The 18,691-nt window shown below is 39.8% G+C and overlaps 1 protein-coding gene across 3 annotated transcripts; it reads right to left on the bottom strand.

The window, feature by feature from the left end:
• Positions 1-268: 268 nt before the first annotated feature.
• eva1c (eva-1 homolog C (C. elegans)) lies at positions 269-18,647 on the bottom strand. Of its 3 annotated transcripts, XM_079804707.1 has the most exons (9): positions 18,594-18,647; positions 17,834-18,096; positions 14,213-14,409; positions 7,887-8,010; positions 7,656-7,808; positions 5,425-5,571; positions 4,082-4,156; positions 3,909-3,995; positions 269-1,028 (listed from the first exon to the last, which is right to left on the bottom strand). In XM_079804707.1, exons 2-9 carry the CDS (start codon positions 17,946-17,948, stop codon positions 634-636), a joined length of 1,293 nt encoding a protein of 430 aa, XP_079660833.1. In that variant the 5' UTR covers positions 17,949-18,096; positions 18,594-18,647; the 3' UTR covers positions 269-633. The 3 variants fall into 3 exon arrangements, with proteins under 3 accessions (XP_079660833.1, XP_079660832.1, XP_079660834.1); XM_079804706.1 differs by lacking the exon at positions 18,594-18,647 and having other exon boundaries at positions 17,834-18,294; XM_079804708.1 differs by lacking the exon at positions 18,594-18,647 and having other exon boundaries at positions 5,425-5,568; positions 17,834-18,294.
• Between the last annotated feature and the right edge of the window lie 44 nt (positions 18,648-18,691).

Here is an 18,691-nt window from a genome sequence, read left to right as displayed (position 1 = left end):
GATGGATAGATGCACTTTTATGATGGGTAGATGCACTTTTATGATGGATAGATGCACTTTTATGAAGGATAGATGCACTTTTATGAAGGATAGATGCACTTTTATGATGGATAGATGCACTTTTATGATGGAGGGATGCACTTTTATGAAGGATAGATGCACTTTTATGAAGGATAGATGCACTTTTATGATGGATAGATGCACTTTTATGATGGAGGGATGCACTTTTATGAAGGATAGATGCACTTTTATGATGGATAGATGCACTTTTATGATGGAGGGATGCACTTTTATGAAAGATAGATGCATTTTTATGATGGACGGATGCACTTTTATGATGGAGGGATGCACTTTTATGATGGACGGATGCACTTTTATGACGGATGGATGCACTTTTATGGGCTTCAAAATCTCATCCCCCGTTCACTCCCATTATAAAGCTTGGAAGAGCCAGGATATTACTTAATATAACTTTGTATTCATCTGAAAGAAGAAAGTCATACACACCTAGGATGGCTTGAGGGTGAGTAAATCATGGGGCAATGTTCCCTTTTGGATGAAATATCCCTTTAATTTGAGTGTTTTGGTTACAGAAAACATTCAAAAGTTCCCTCCGTTTGGTTGAAACCACAGCTACTGCATGTTCTGTGTAATAGTTGGCATGTATGAATGCAGGATGCATGTGTTTCCATTGAGGTATGCGTTCATCCTGATTTCCTGAATCACGAGCTCCCGGCGTTCGATCCTCTCCATCAGCTCGGCGGCCTCTGTGGTGTAGGTCACATCCTCCCAGCAGTACAGCTTCCTGCCCATCTCCATCAGTGACCCTTTCTCATCCTCCTCCTCATCACTGTCCTGATTCATGGGCTCTTCCTCTTCCAGGTTAGTTGTGCTACTCTTTGTCCGAAACGTCCTCGGTGTGTTTCGATGTCTACTGCAGGTCAGCTGTGTTGACACGGCTATCAGAACGATCAGAAGGCCCACACACACACTTGAGGTGAAGAGTAGCCCTGCCATCTCTGGATGCTCTGAGAGAGAGGAAGGAATCGTAAAAAATTGTATATATGTTATTACCCTGCATATTAAAGGGATAGTTCACCTAAAAATTAAAATTAGCCCATAATTTACTCTCCCTCAAGTCATCTGAGGTGTGTGTGACATTCTTCTTTCAAACTAATAAAATCTTATATTACAAAAGAGTTATATTACAAAAGTCCAGGCTAATCCAAGCATTAGAATTTGATTCATAGTTGCTCTGTTTTTGAAGTCCATAAAAAGTGCATCTATCCATCATATAACTGCTCCACTCAGCTCTGGGGTGTTAATAAAGGCCTTCTGAAGCGAATCGACGCGTTTGTGTAAGAAAAATATCCATATTTAAAACTTTATCAAGTAAACTTTCGGCCGACCGCCTTCTGTGGAAAAGTGTTCAATGTTTAAAGTGAAACTCAAGATGTGTTCGTTACGTCATGACCTGGTCGCGTTAGTCTTTCCATCCGCAGGCGAACTTTCAACACTTTCTCCATAAATTGAACAGGGAAGGCGGAGGCCGAAAGTTTACTTGATAAAGTTTTAAATATGGATTGTTTTCTTACACAAACGCGTCGATTCGCTTCAGAAGGCCTTTATTAACACCCCAAAGCCACGTGGAGCAGTTATATGATGGATAGATGCACTTTATATTAGGTGGCCTTAACTACTATGTACTAACATTTTAATTAATAATATGATACAATGCACTTATTGTGTACATACATGTTTTTACATTGTACTTACATTTTAAAAAATACCTGCATGTAATTACATCTGTAATTAATTTCTGTAGTTACATTTGTTATTACACAGTTGACCCTAACCCTACCCTTAAACTTACCCAGACCACCACACCTGTCCCTAACCCTACCCTTAAACTTACCCACACCACCACACCTGTCCCTAACCCTACCCTTAAACTTACCCACACCACCACACCTGACCCTAACCCTACCCTTAAACTTACCCAGACCACCACACCTGTCCCTAACCCTACCCTTAAACTTACCCACACCACCACACCTGACCCTAACCCTACCCTTAAACTTACCCAGACCACCACACCTGACCCTAACCCTACCCTTAAACTTACCCACACCACCACACCTGTCCCTAACCCTACCCTTAAACTTACCCACACCACCACACCTGTCCCTAACCCTACCCTTAAACTTACCCACACCACCACACCTGTCCCTAACCCTACCCTTAAACTTACCCACACCACCACACCTGACCCTAACCCTACCCTTAAACTTACCCACACCACCACACCTGACCCTAACCCTACCCTTAAACTTACCCAGACCACCACACCTGACCCTAACCCTACCCTTAAACTTACCCAGACCACCACACCTGACCCTAACCCTACCCTTAAACTTACCCACACCACCACACCTGTCCCTAACCCTACCCTTAAACTTACCCACACCACCACACCTGTCCCTAACCCTACCCTTAAACTTACCCACACCACCACACCTGTCCCTAACCCTACCCTTAAACTTACCCAGACCACCACACCTGACCCTAACCCTACCCTTAAACTTACCCACACCACCACACCTGACCCTAACCCTACCCTTAAACTTACCCAGACCACCACACCTGACCCTAACCCTACCCTTAAACTTACCCAGACCACCACACCTGACCCTAACCCTACCCTTAAACTTACCCACACCACCACACCTGTCCCTAACCCTACCCTTAAACTTACCCAGACAACCACACCTGTCCCTAACCCTACCCTTAAACTTACCCATACCACCACACCTGACCCTAACCCTACCCTTAAACTTACCCACACCACCACACCTGACCCTAACCCTACCCTTAAACTTACCCAGACCACCACACCTGTCCCTAACCCTACCCTTAAACTTACCCATACCACCACACCTGACCCTAACCCTACCCTTAAACTTACCCACACCACCACACCTGACCCTAACCCTACCCTTAAACTTACCCACACCACCACACCTGTCCCTAACCCTACCCTTAAACTTACCCATACCACCACACCTGACCCTAACCCTACCCTTAAACTTACCCACACCACCACACCTGTCCCTAACCCTACCCTTAAACTTACCCAGACCACCACACCTGACCCTAACCCTACCCTTAAACTTACCCACACCACCACACCTGACCCTAACCCTACCCTTAAACTTACCCAGACCACCACACCTGACCCTAACCCTACCCTTAAACTTACCCAGACCACCACACCTGACCCTAACCCTACCCTTAAACTTACCCAGACCACCACACCTGTCCCTAACCCTACCCTTAAACTTACCCACACCACCACACCTGTCCCTAACTTTACCCTTAAACTGACCCACACCACCACACCTGACCCTAACCCTACCCTTAAACTTACCCACACCACCACACCTGACCCTAACCCTACCCTTAAACTTACCCACACCACCACACCTGTCCCTAACCCTACCCTTAAACTTACCCACACCACCACACCTGTCCCTAACTTTACCCTTAAACTGACCCACACCACCACACCTGACCCTAACCCTACCCTTAAACTGACCCACACCACCACACCTGTCCCTAACCCTACCCTTAAACTTACCCATACCACCACACCTGTCCCTAACCCTACCCATATCCCACCTCAATATCAGCAAAGGTGTTTTGCAATACAATTTGAACACAGTAAGTACATTGTACTTATTTTTTGATGTAAGTACATAGTAGTTAAGGCCACCTAATATAAAGTGGGGCCACTATTTTGAATAAATTGAAATTATACTCCCTCCATTTGTGCTACTTTACATTGACTGGGCTCATAAAAATGTCCAATAGGTTTAATTTAAGAAATGTTTTGATATATTTCAGTTTACCTGTGATGTAGACATATGCCATTAAAGAATTGCTGACAATAATCCTGTTCTCTGGAAACTTTGAACTTCTTATGACTGGGCGTTCCTCTACGAATAACAATGAAAAAGACAGTTTAATCGTTTCTGTACCTCGCCTGCACAGATATAGAGAGATCTGTGTGGTGTATCGTCACCTTTGGTGCTCTGGCGGGGAACTGAGGTAGTTTGGAAACTTCTGGGATCAGCCTCCTTCAGTAAACTTTGTGGAACTGGAAAAAGAAACGGTACGAGTTAACAACATTCAACTCCCAGTCGGTGTATGTCAGTAGGTGCGTTTACATGGAGCACTGTAATTGGTTTAAAAGTCCAATCCGAACGAAAATACTCCATATAAACACCTCAATCGGAATAAAAATGGCCAAACCGAATGAAATTGTAATGGGTTTGAGAGGGGTGGGATAAACCTTTTCATGATCCGATCAAACGAAAAATTCCACCATGTAAACGATCTGATCCGATTACTGAGTGCACGTCTTTCTGTGACGTGATATACAGCGCGCGCCTCCTCAACTGAAGAGCGCGCGCCGCGCTCACACCAGGCTAATGTTGACAAGAGAGGAAAGTTCATTTTTCTGTGGTATTAAACTTTTTATTTCGTAACATGTTATGAACATGATGTTGGAATAACGACACAGACATAGCCTGGCTACAGCATCTCATCTTGACAGCGTTTGTCCTTCAACTGCGCCTGACAGAAGAATTTATTTTTCTGAGGTGATTCTTACACTTTACGACAAATAATAAATAGCTTTTATAAAACTGTACAAGTCCTGGTGGCCGTTGAGAGCTGCCATTTCAACGGGGAACATTCAAGCTGCTCTCTGTTTCTCGTTAGTTTGAGTGCATTTTGTTGTTAATTTTGTATTTTTCAAAATAAATGAATTGAATTCTTTTTTGATTCCGCATTCATCATTCACAGCTGTTGGACATAAATTAGGTTAAACTACTGCATGTCCGCCCACAGAAAAATAAATATAAAAATTACCAACACAGAACTATTGATCCACGATACGTAACGAATCTGAGGCGGCAGACAAACTGTGTGCGCATGTCACAAAATGATTCCTACTGAAAGTCAGCACATGTAAACACCAGATCGGTTTAGATAACGTCTCATGTAAACAGTCAAACGAATCTTTCAATCGGAATGACAAAAAAGTGCGCATGTAAACGTGGCTAGTGTAGTCTTTATCTGATTCTGCCTTCCAATCAGGGGCAAACGCCTGGCATTCAAAGCAATCACAGGAAGTCTTACAGGAAGCAGGCGTGAGAGCTACAGAATGCCAGGCTCATTCCCTGTTTTTATTCCCAAACGATATTTGTCTTCGTTGTAATTTAAGAAACAGGAAGACAACAGACGGGTAAGTCAACAACTGAGATGAGACAAAGGCCATAGCTAGTCTTTTCCCACGCTCTCAGTCAATGGGAAAACCTGTGTGAGTTTAGCTTTAGGAAGATTGTGATGGATGTCTCATACCGCATGCATACAGGACGCTGATGTGTTTTTTCGTTCCAGGAGGGCAGGGGTCTTTGAAATGTTCCTGGTCTACGGTAAACACACACCTCTGTTTGCCATAGCAGATGTCGGACACCACATCCCCGGCTCCATAAAAAAGACATTCTACTGAAATAAAGAGAGGGAGAAAACCGGTTTATCCAGTACAAAACACAAAAAATTTCCGTCAAATCAAATTAAAAACGTTATAAATATACTGCATATTACAACTGCATATTCATATTAGGGTGTCCATACGTCCGGATTTTAAAGGGGTGGTAAAACACATTCTTTCAAAGGCTTGATTGTGTTTGTGGGCTGCACTGTAACATGTGTTCATGCTTCGTTTTTAAAAAATCATTATTTTTCATATATTTGACCTTTATTCTACACTGCTCTGTAAAAACGGTCTGATGCTTTCCGGGTTCTATGAAGCCGGTCCCTCAAAAATACGCGATGGGCTCTGATTGGTTAGCTGGCCCAGTGTGTTGTGATTCGCTAACCGCAGTGCACGTTTGTCGGAGACGTCACGCCCCTTCCCTTTACCGGTAGACTGTGCTTTGGTCAGTATTAGAAACAATGGCGTCAATAAAACCACACCAATTTGAGCCGAATCAGACCCAGAACATTTTAGTGCAGATGATCGAGCAGAACCTGTTCAGTCCTCAAGAGTAAAGACTGCGGATCTACAGTGATCGCTACTGAATGGCACTTTTGTATTTTTAGAACAATTATAGCCAAATATCTGTCGCAAGAACTAATAACCCAAAACAAACACTAAACATTGGCTTTACTAGTAGCCAAATCACACACAGAAGCATGTTTAGCATGCCTGTAGATAAACAATACATAAAAGCTCTAATCAAAGAGTAATTGAGGCGCATTTTTTCTCCTCCGTTTCCCTCAAATAAGCAAGGAGTGAGCACCTTTGGCGATACAAATTATTGTAAATGAGCATAAGCCCTGTACGGTCCGTCATGCTTTGTTTACATCTAGCTACCACAATTCCTTGCGCTCACGTGACTTTGCCTGGAACGCTGTAAAGTCGTGAGTCGCGGTTTGAGGTTGTAACTTACGGGCTCAAAAACCTGCCTGGAACGTCAGGATTGACCCATTCTTCCTGCTGATGCTTCGCGTCTTATTGCCTGTATCCTCTTTTGTCTCCTTAAACGCTCTGTTTTTTGGGTTGACAGCTTATAAAAACGTATTTCTGTGTTGTTTAGCTTGTTTGCTGTACACCCGGTCACATATCAGCTTTTAGACATTGTTCTGTTATTTGTTACAAGTCAGAAATGACAAGGAGGCGCTTCACGCAATACAAAGTCAATGAGAGCGTTGGATTCATCTCGGCTACATTGATTATGAAAAGTGAAAAGATGCGCAATATGTCAAAAGACAGAAGGTCAGAAATGATTTTGAAATAAATTTTGTATGATTTGGCTTAGAAAGCCTTTCTTTAATGTGAATTTCGTTTTGTATAAATTGTATCTTAATTTTAATCAACGTTTCATCAGATAATTGCCTGGATTTAATAAATAAGAAGCAAATAGTCTATAGCAGACAATAATCGCGGGAGCGATCACATGCTTTACACATGAACTGGAGCGTCTCAAATAAACCCAAACTCAGCAGATACCGTCTCACAAACATGAGAAATATGTTAATATAAAGCTTGAAATGTCCACTTTTAAACTTAACGAAAAGAAAATAGTCCAGCAATGCGACTGTTCAATAGTGGCAACGATATGCGTCCGTTCATTCATTCTTGTCAAAGACGCGTCAGACGCACGTCCGTTTACAAACCAATCACAGTCCAGATGCCACATGATGATGACGAGTGGACACAAGTGTGTCATGTAAAGTTCTTTAGTGCACTCGCATGATGGCAATGCGAAACCAAACCAAAACTAACCAAATGTATCAAAACATGAACTTCGGTTCGGACCTTGGTGCGGACTTTCAGGTGTGAAAACGCCCTTTACCTCACTCCTCTGATCTCAAGAGACGCTCTAGTGACTGACACTAGGGGTTGCAGCCTTTAGCCTCCTTGTTAGAGCGTCCGACTCTCATGTCCGCAGACCCGAGTTCGAGTCCCACTTAGAGCGGGTGGTTCGAACAGGATGGGTTACATGTGGATATAATATGCCGCCTAATTTTACCTTTAAATCAATGTAATATTAAATAAAAAATCTTACTTAAACCTAAAAACGTACCAAATGGCGGAGGTTCTCGCTCCTCTGCTGGGCACAAGTCTTCCTCCTCCTGCGCTCTGCCATAAACGGCCGAGTAGATATTCAGCACTTTTGGATACTTGCAGTGCAGCAGAAGTCGATCTCCCTCACATGTTACTCTCTTCTTGTGCTCCGCTGTGGACAGACATCATTAATGAGTAAATATTGGAGGATGAAATAACCAACAAAGGCTTTAAAGAAGGAAATACTTACTAGGTTTACACCTGTATGACACACGGAGGAATTTAGTGATTCCAGGGCAAGGATCTCTGCCAAAGACTTGATGATTAACCAGAATCTGGCAATCTCTATGACCCTGGCATTCAGACAGCACTTTCTAATAGAGAGGGATATCAAAGACCATAGACTGTGCGTTATACAAAAGGCAGGGAACATGTCCTGATTTATTTCTGAGCCAGAAGTGAAAAAGATCAGCTGCCACAGAAGTCTAGTTCTCAGTGGGACTAAAGCTACTAAAACGGCTTTATTGAGTCAGTGTTTAGTGCATGCACAGTTAAACAGTCCCTCCAGAAAAACATGATTATGCGATCGCATAATTCAATGCATAATCAGCCAAAGTCTGCATATTTATGTGGGGGCCGCATTTTTTCAAATACGAAATTCCGCGCACAAAATATGCGGGCCTTGTATGATTTCATAATCCCCGCATTTTCGTTGCAAAAAAGTGACATATCTTCACAGAAAGTTGAACAATTTTGCATTTACTTCACACAAGAGCAGCCATTTCCCCCTATTGCCATGGGAACGGTATGAAGTGACGTAATTACGCGACGTGAACATCATCGAAAAGCTGCAAACCCCGCGATTATGGCCGTAGTGTCCGTGACGTCTCCCATAGGATCTGAAGAGCAGTTCTGAAGTGTAAAGTCGGGTCGAGCTGGCCGTCGCCATCTTGTCAGCGTGTCACTCCCGGATAACAGAAAATGGGCAAAGAGGCGGGACGTGGGCGGAGCTAAGGACTAACAGACAGCAGACAAACGGAAATCCACCTGTCACTCAAAGTGGCCACGCCCTTAATTATGCAGAACTTTAAGGCTTTATATAATGTAAACGAATGAGTTATAAAAACATTCCCCCCCTCACAGTCGTCATGAAGGGCAACATTAGCCGTACAGACCAAAAGCACAGTTTGTCCCAGACTGTAAACATGTGTTCTTCTGCTGTAAAGTTGGGCTTCAAAAACAAGCCCAATATTATTATATCATACGGCTGTAACGATTTGACCAAAAATAAAAACCTCGATTAATTGAACTTTTGACCTCGATTACGATTAATGAACGATTATTTTGCTTTTTGCTTTTTTTTTGCCCTCATAAGGTTTTTGAGTAAGTTCACTGATAAGGTTTGTACTGTAAATATTTTCTACTATTAAAGGTGGATTTTTTTTTCTAATGAAAAAGTGCATTGTGATTTTAAAATACTTGAAGGACACTTTCAGCAGTTATTGTCTATGGAGCAGATTTTTGTTTGTTGTGCATCAGATACAGATAAATTAACACTGTAGACCTACATTACATTTATTTGAATGCATGAGAGAGTGATTGTGTGTGTGAATTACTCTTACTGTCTCTATTCATTATGAAGCTGTGGTTTGTACTTCAAAGGTATTAAAATGTATGCCTATAACGGTTGAGTTTCTAAGCTACTTTAGTGACTTTACTTTAGTCACAGCTTCTGTCTGAGTGTTCGTTTGTCAAAATATATCAGGCATTAGTTCAACATAATACACATCTGATGGTCGAAACTCGCTTTAATGTTCAAACTGGCAGGGCTTAAACCACATACAAATGACAAGCTTTGTGAGAACGCAGGTGATAGAGGTCTGCCTTCAGGGCGCGCGCGTTTTCAGAGACGCGACACGGTTCTGTGTCACAGAAAAAAGCTGAGCACTGAATGGAGAAGTTTTCCGTATTGTTGTTTTTGAATAGTTCACAATCGCTTTAAATGTTGAAACTGGCAAGCCTTTAAACGCATTTACTTGACAAACTTTATGAGCACGAAAGTGAAAGCGGCTTCGGGGCTTGCGCGCGTCGTCTGTGTGTGTGTGTCAGCGCGTAGGCTATTAGAACAGCAATTAACTGACCTGTATAAACTGTGTAAAACGTGCAGTTACTATAGTGATTCTGGGCATCTATAAACACAGATTACCGCTCCTGTATCTGTGTGCCTGCAAACTGCACTTGATGTGACTGACGGGGCGGAGTCACGTGAAAACCGAAATAACCGACATGGAAAAAATATGTCGGTTAGAGGTTCTGAATGTCGGTTTCGGTTATTTTTCGATTAATCGTACAGCCCTATTATATCATTTATTATCATCAATATTATTTATAATAAATAATTTTTTTATCAATAAATGAGCCTGCAACATATTAAACTGAAACCTCTCGGAGTTTGAAAAGCAAAAACAGATATGATTTTACAAAAATCATCAAATTGCAATAAAGGGCACGCAATATCCTCCAATCAGCTGTGAACAGAAGAAGAGGAAAAAGAGGAAAAGTGACATGAAGGCCAATTATGGTAACCTATAGTCGGAGTTAGTGCACACATATTAGGGGCAGTGAGTAGACACTGCAAACCGTGAAAAAGATAAGCCCTACATCTCAAAGTGCACACTATCTGCCCTAAATAGTATTGAAAATTACTAATGTCACATAATATTTAGGATGGATAGTGTGCACTCTGGGACACAGGCAAGCACTAAGTGAGCGCTTCAATATAGCCACATATTTACAATAAAATAAATTTGAACCATACCTACTGTTATTATTAGTATACTTGTTTTTTTTATAATAGCCTGTAATTTTAAATACATTACAAAAATATTGTTTAAATTAAATTAGGTGCCTCTCCTCCCTGTTTCCTCTCCATCTCTGTACATCTCTGCTGGTGGCATTGTTTGTGAAAATGTATACGTCTATTTGCGTCTACTAACTATCATTGCGTACATTTATAACGTCACATGCCTGCACGCTGAACACGATTTTTCTTCAGTGAGAGGGAGAAGGAGGCGGGATGTATGAGGACAGATTACTACAGCACTGTGTCATTGCACTGATTGGCTATTAGCTGACAGTGTCAGCCAATGTATTGGTTATGGACCATACATGTAAAGAAACGAAGTTGCTTATTATATTTTCCTAACAAGCAACCACATTTTTTTAAATAAGCCCAAAAAAACGCAACTCGTGATTTTTTTAACGCGACTTGCCAAAAAAAGAAGCCCAAAGTCGCGTGTTATACGCGGACTTGGCAACTATGGATGAAACCATGATGAAGCACGCAAATCATTCTCATTTGCCAACAAAAATAAGCGCAAAAGATCGCGCAAAGCAGTTTCCCGGTGTGATACATGACAGTGGGGGGAAATTATTTTCATAGGAAGTAATAAGAAATTACTCTTTACCTTAAGGTAGTAGCCTAGTGAGAACAGGGTGTTGGGAGAATCACTTTTTTTTCTCTTTTTCATCAAACCGCAGTTTTTATGCGATTTCATCGCATAAAAATCCTTAATATTCCATCGCATTTTTTAAAGGGGTGATTTTTGATTGAGAAATCAACTTTCCATTTGAGTCTTTGATATATATAAAAGTTAATGGTGATATAAGAACATCCTGTAAGTTTCAGAGCTGAAAACGTCCTTGTTAGTCAAAGAAAAGCTTTTATTGACACACGGGCCACAAAACGAGAGATCTCAGAATATGTCGACCAATGACGTCATAGAACGCAGAAGCAACGCCTCAAGCCCCGCCCACCGACTCGTGGAGCTAAACGGGTCGAACAATAAACATGCGGTTCCAGCTCATGTGTGTAAGACATTGCATTTAACCGCGGATTCGTTTGTAAACAAGACACAGGTGGAGACTGGATTTGCAGACATATTGAGATTAAAACACAATGCTGTGCTTCTGGATCCGACAGGAACGCTGCAACACACTGATGTGAGTAAAACATGTGTTTATATGTGTTAGTGTTGCATTGTTACAGATTGTTTGATATCTATTGATTACACACCTCAGCACGCGCTCACAGGCTGGACAAGCTGTTATTGGTTCATTCGGGATCAGACTCGGATTTGTAACGCCAGCTCGCAAAGCCCAACGTCCCGGAGCTGTGTTTTTATCAGACGTGCTTTCACCTTTCTTGTGCGTGCATGTGTGTGTGTGCGCGTACTAGGGATGCAACAATACAGTTAGTCCCCGGTTCAATACAAACCTCGGTTTTTGGTACGGTTCGGTTCTGATGGCTTGTCACATACATTTTTTGTTATTCTATTCTTAGGCGACAGGAACCGCAAGAGGTTAAAGAGAAAAAAGACTATTTTTTATTGCAATACTCTTCCTTTATTTTACTTAAAAGAATTGAAAAACCTTACTTAAACTTAAAACTATAGGCTGCGCTGCTGTCAATTAAAGACCTGCACATCTAATATACAGACACACACGATTTTACTTTCACTTTAGACATAACCGACTGTATTTATGTTAACCTTGTGTGTATTTGACAGTATTAGCGCAGTAAGACGACTATTTAGTCCTGTAATCATGTGTTTGACAGGCGTTTAGTGCGCGCGCTCTGAAAAGCGCATGTTAAAACCGCGCACAGCGAATGAGCCGGCAAGGCTTTAAAACACATGCAAATAATGAACTTGTGATTGTGAATAACTATAGTGTTCTGTGAGTATAACTCTACCACTAACGTGTGATGTGAATGTATTTCGCGTTGTTCAGTATTGGGATGGAGGAGGCAAATTATAGAATTTGCAGAAAAATTATTAATTAAATGCAAAACCGAAAACCGCAATTCACAAGCGCGTATTGAACCGTGAATGCCGTACCGAACGGTTCAATATTATATTGAGAATTGTGGCATCCCTAGTGTGTACGATTTGCGGTTATATTCACTGATGATCGGGCGAAATGATACAGAAATAACATCCCAATCAATCGCAAGTGGATGAGAGATTAGAGTCCTGTGAGCGTTTCTCCAGACGCTTTCAAACCCATCCCCACATCTACTGAGAGGAGCTGAAGCTCATTAAATATGCAAATCTTATCCAATCCTAGACGTGGGCGTTTACAGGGAGTGCAGAATTATTAGGCACGTTGATTTTCTGATCATATTTTTTTTCCAGGCACATTTGACCAATTCCAAACCACAGTAATCCTAATAACTACTATTGATTTAGTATTTAATAATGTATTAGTGATATATAATTGTTCATGAAGGCTGGAAATGAAAAACACCTTATATTCAGGTGTGCAGAATTATTAGGCATGTTTTCTTTTACAGATAAATTGAGCCAAAAAAAGAGATTTAACTCAGACTGAAAAGTCAAAAAGTATTAAATGCCCATGAGAAGGATGCAATACTAATGCAATACTAGACATTGCAGTTAAGGCATGACCATTGGACAGTGAAATGCTCGTTGGGTCAGCAGGATCTGACAAAAACAGGTGGTGAAGAAAAGACACCTGTTAACTGCAAAAGAATGAAGAATTAAGGTGAAGAATTAAGGGTGAAACCATCAGGAACCCTTTAGTCTCCAGCGCCACCATTTTCCAGAGCTGAACCGACCTGGAGTCTCCAGAAGTGCAGGTGTCAGGATCTCAGAGACTTCAGTTAGGTAAAGAATCCTAAAAAATGACCCCCACTAGATAAGAATCACAAGCTGAAGTGTTGTAAAATACATGAAGAAGGTTTTTTTATAGGCTTTATGGACAGATAGGTTGAGAGTGACTCTTGAAGGACCGGCACCACATCCTCTAGTACCACTGTTTGAAGAATTCATCTTCCAGAATCTGGCAGTACGTTTTGGAAGTTCATTTTTAGTCCATCCTGAAGTCCGTTTTGCAGAGATGGACTAAAAATGAACTCCCAAAACGTTATACGCATAAAGTATTAGTAAACAATAAACATAATGCGTAACATAAACGCATTAGTATTGCATCCTTCTCATGGGCATTTAATACTTTTTGACTTTTCAGTCTGAGTTAAATCTCTTTTTTGGCTCAATTTATCTGTAAAAGAAAACATGCCTAATAATTCTGCACACCTGAATATAAGGTGATTTTCATTTCCAGCCTTCATGAACAATTATATATCACTAATACATTATTAAATACTAAATTAATAGTAGTTATTAGGATTACTGTGGTTTGGAATTGGTCAAATGTGCCTGGAAAAAAAATATGATCAGAAAATCAACGTGCCTAATAATTCTGCACTCCCTGTACTTCCAAGTCTTCAGTGCCCATCAAAACCCAGCGTTTCTTCAGAAAGCCTCAAAACCAGGGCAGAAAGTAGCCTATTACTGATTCATTATGAGGTTTCTGACTGTAAAAACCACGCGAACGTCATAAGTTGACCATAAGTTTTTTTATTAAAAAAAATGTAAAAAGCCAGTTCATGACACCTTTAAGAAAACGTGCAGCAAAATCAAGGATTTTTGCTCGCAACAAAAAATCTGCATTTTCTGGAAGGACTGATTAAAGGCTCAAGCAAGGCTGGCTCACCTGCAGCGCTGTGGGCGCAGAACAGCTGTGATTACGCCACTGGCATCTCATTCCTGGCACGGTTCCGGGAAGGGTTTCACCCTGTCCATAAAACGCAGACTGAACAGTTATGGTGGAGTGTCGTGGACACCTGAGGAGCAGCAGATCTCCATCACAGGCTTGAGCTGAGTGACTGTTGATGATCCTAAACAGATAATCTAATGCAAGGGAGGATCTAATGAGTTCATTACAATTCAGAAAACATGCTAAATATCATATGGACACACCTCTTCTACAATGAACTAGTTTTTGTTTTCAAAATTAAAGTAATTTTTTGTGAGGCTTGAGGCTTCACATCAAAAGTGTCTATAGGTGGTGTAATTGTCTAAGTAATTAATTGTACATTTTTGTATTATATTTTAATATTGTAATAATTTCATCATATTAGGCAGTAAAACATGGCACTTTGTGCGGTAAATCAACAACACCAGATTTAAAAGTGTAGCCTACTCCACCACCGTTTAAAATGTTAACGTTTTTATTTAAGGAAATTAATACCTTTATTCATAAAGGATGCGTTAAATTGATCAAAAGTGACAGTAAAGGCTTTTACATTGTTATAAAAAATGCATGTAATATGAAATGCTGTTCTTTTAAATTTCTTCATCAAAGAATTCTGAATAAAATCATTGTTTCCCTTACGAAAAAAAAAAGTATACTTCAATGTTTTTACAAAAAAAAAATGTATGAAGTATACTTAAAAGGCACAATATGTACAATTTTTGGATTAAAATATTGAAAAACCACTAAAACAATTTAATATAGCCAATATTTTGACTTGTCCATGATGAAATCCAGAGAAATAAGCTATTATATCAATACCCGCGTTGCCCTCCGGTGTTATTGTGTAGTAACCATGGCAACACTAGCGGCGCTTTAATATCTGATGTGTTTTATTAGACACTGTTTGGATCATTCATGGACAGAAACTCCTCATTGTTCTCCAGCTCAAGTTAGTCTGATTGTTTAATGGCTTCATTTTCCCAACCATAGATATCCATAATAAAGGCTCGATGTCTTACGGCGGAGTCTCTAACGTCATCACCGGCGGCCATCTTGTCACAGGCGAGCTTTCTGGCTCTGATGTAAGGTGAGTGATCTGAACACAAATACTCTTATCTCGCTGAAATCTGGACGGATTTACAAATGGTTTGGTTTCTTACAAACGTTATTAACGTGGCTATAATTCTGGATGCTTGGACAAACTATTAATAATTATTCATAAGTGTGCAGTGTCATGGTCTTTAGCCTCTGGCCAAAAAATCCTCCAATGATGCAAAATGACAATATTTGTGTCACCGGAGGATTTTTTTCCAGAAATAAAATGCATAATTCTCTCGTCTCAGGGGGATATGAGGGGGGAAAGTACGATAATTCGAATATACAACCGGGTTTCTACTGATACAAAGCTTAATACTAAATCACTGAAGTAACCCTTTAAACATTCTTGGAAACATTTGGGATAATGTAAGTACACACGTCAAGAAAATAGTGGTTTGGATTTTTGAATCTAAAAATCTTACATTGTGCCTTTTTAAGTTTTCAACTTTTTATAATAAGAAATATTACTTGAGCAACAAATCCTCATATTAGAATGATTTCTGAAGGAGTAATGATGATGATAAATTCAGCTCTGATCACAGGAATAAGTACAAAACAGTTATTGTACATAAATTGTAATCATTTTATATCTCTTGTGCTCTTCGTGTGTTGGTCAAAAATTATCAATTTTTTTCTTCTTCAATGAAATGAATGTTCAATAATGTTTTGTATTTTTATGGGATTTTATGTAACTAAATTATATTTATGCAGTAGATATAATCCATTTATTCACTTATTGAGCATAGACTTGAAAATGTAATTTCCAACTTAAACTGTTGTAAATCTTGAATGGTTTAGAACCTTAAATTTAATCTCTTTGGCTGATAACTTTTTAAAAAGTGAACATAAAAAAAGCTACAGAATTATATATGCTTAGGCATATAAAAACCATTCATATACATAATAAAGACTAGATGTCTCGTCCGCGCTGCTAGCCAATGGAGGTCGGCGTCCACACCTGGCGGCCATCTTGTCTCAGTCAGATCGCTCCCTCATTGTGTTTTAAAGGTGCGTGCACTTTTTAAATAACCATAACTTGCTCAATTTTCTACCGATTTTCAAACTGTCAGAGATGTGGTTATGACACTGCACACTTATGAATAATTATTAATAGTTTGTCCAAGATGGCCACCGGTGATGACGGTAAGACATTGAGTCTTTATTATGTATTTATATGATCAAAACGAGCGTTTAAGGAGACCTCTTCTACAATTAACTAGTTTTTTGTTGTTGTTGTTGTTTTTTGTTGTTGTTGTTTTTTTGTTGTTGTGAGGTGTCACATCAAACGTATCTATAGGTGGTGTAATTGTCTAGTTTTTGTAATATATTTTAATATTGTAATAAGTTACTCTCCAAATTAATGTAGAAACAACTTAAAGTATATTTTAAATATTTGTTGTAATGGCATGTTTTTATGAATCACTGAAACTTATGTCTATGAAACATTAATGAATAAGAGCGTGATCATAGAAATATTCACATAAATGAAAATAAATAAATTAACTTATTTAGCTTATTGTTTACTTTTTTCATTGCCATTTTAGTGTCATTAAAACACGAAACCATCATGAAAGATGCGTTGTTTAAACAAGAACAATTTAACTAAATGAATAAGAATTGTGTATTAGTTTAGCCATTTTTCATCGTTATCGAATATCGCACTCATAAATGGAGGTAGACGTCCGCACCTGGCGGCCATCTTGTCACAGTCAGCTCGCTCACTCGTAACATTGTGTTTTAATGGTGCGTGTACTTTTTAAATAACCACAACTTGCTCAATTTTCTAACGTTTTTCAAACTGTTTGGTTTGTTATAAACGTCAGAGATGTAGTTATGACACTGCACATTTATGAATAATCACTCACCTTCCATCAGAGTCCGCCAGAAAGCTCGCCTGTGACAAAATGGCCGCCGGTGATGACGGTAAAGACTCCGCCGTAAGACATCGAGCCTTTATTATGTATTTATCAGGGTATTTATATGATCAAAACGAGTGAAAATGATCTTCTACAGTGAACTAGTTTTTGATTTCAAAATTAAAGTATTTTTTGTTTTGTTTTTGTGAGGCGTCACATCAAAAGTGTCTATAGGTGGTGTAATTGTGTAACTAATTGCACATTGTAATAAGTTACTCTCCAAATTAATGTAGAAACATATTTTAAATATGTGTTGTAATGGCATGTTTTTATGAATCACTGACACTGATGTCTCTATGAAATATTAATGAATAAGAGCGTTATCATACAAATATTCACATAAATGAAAATAAATCAAGTAACTTATTTAGCTTATTGTTTACTTTCGTGTCATTAAAACACGAAACCATCATGAAAGATACATTTATTTTTTGACTGTATACGTTGTTTAAACAAGAACAATTTAACTAAATGAATAAGAATTATGTGTTTATATTAGTTTAGCCATTTTTCATTGTTATTGAATATCGCACTCATAAATATCGTCAGTTCATAATTGACTCACTTGAGAAATCCGAGAGTCCGTCCATTTCTTTGGTCCACAGTATGAGCACACCTATGAGTACCTGAACACACAGCCCAGGTGCGCGCCGGCGTCGCGGGAGCGGCGCTGAGAACATGTTCAGATTCTGCGTCGAGCCGCGGCGCGTGCATTCAAGCGCGTGCTGGAGAATCTCACCTGCCAGGGATTCTCACCCCGTTAAAGTACATTATTCTCATCCCACTCCTGTCAAATCTAACACAGCGAAATCCTCGGGATAGTTTCACCTTTAAAAAAAAGGTCAGAAGATATAAAGGCAAAAAGAAAACATTCAAAGCGACGCGATCACAGAGAAATAAAAAGTGCGCAACAAGTCAGAAACCGGCCACGCGCGCGTTATATTCGCATGTTAGTGATTTTAGGGTCTTTAGCGAGACTACAAATAGAAACAAGATACTTCTTGATAGCCAGAAAGTGATTTTGAGGAGGATGTTAACGCATTTGAACGGGGCGTGGCGGTGAATGCCTGACATTAGCAGGGGTTGAGAGACACTGATTATAAAACCACTCTGATTATACAATCAATTATATTTTATACAGTCAATGAACCGGTTATGTATTTGAAGCTAAACTTCTGGGAGCCTTTATAAAGTCTATATATTTAATTAAAAGATCGTTTATACAAGAACATTTTTATTTATATTTCTGTGTGTCTGTGTATAAATAATGTATTGTCTGTGTGTTATAATGTTTATAATGTTCTATCTAGTAAAACCATACGAACCGAGAAGGTCTGGCTGCTTTTGTGCGAACCTCGCGTTGAGAGTGAAGTGTAGCGGTTCCTCCGCTCCGGCAGGGGGCGATGAGCGCTCATCCACTCAT

Source organism: Gobio gobio, assembly GCF_949357685.1.
Source record: "Gobio gobio genome assembly, chromosome: 22".
Lineage (NCBI taxonomy): Eukaryota > Metazoa > Chordata > Actinopteri > Cypriniformes > Gobionidae > Gobio > Gobio gobio.
This window is presented reverse-complemented; position numbering and strand designations above follow the sequence as displayed.

Excerpts from the sequence above, each read along its gene's own strand:
- eva1c (XM_079804707.1), bottom strand. The coding sequence starts at position 17,948 with ATGTTCTCAGCGCCGCTCCCGCGACGCCGGCGCGCACCTGGGCTGTGT. Across the intron at positions 7,809-7,886 it reads GTCATACAGGTGTAAACCTA|CGGAGCACAAGAAGAGAGTA; the intron begins GTAAGTATTTCC and ends GTCTGTCCACAG. Across the intron at positions 5,572-7,655 it reads GCGAGAACCTCCGCCATTTG|TAGAATGTCTTTTTTATGGA; the intron begins GTACGTTTTTAG and ends TCTTTATTTCAG.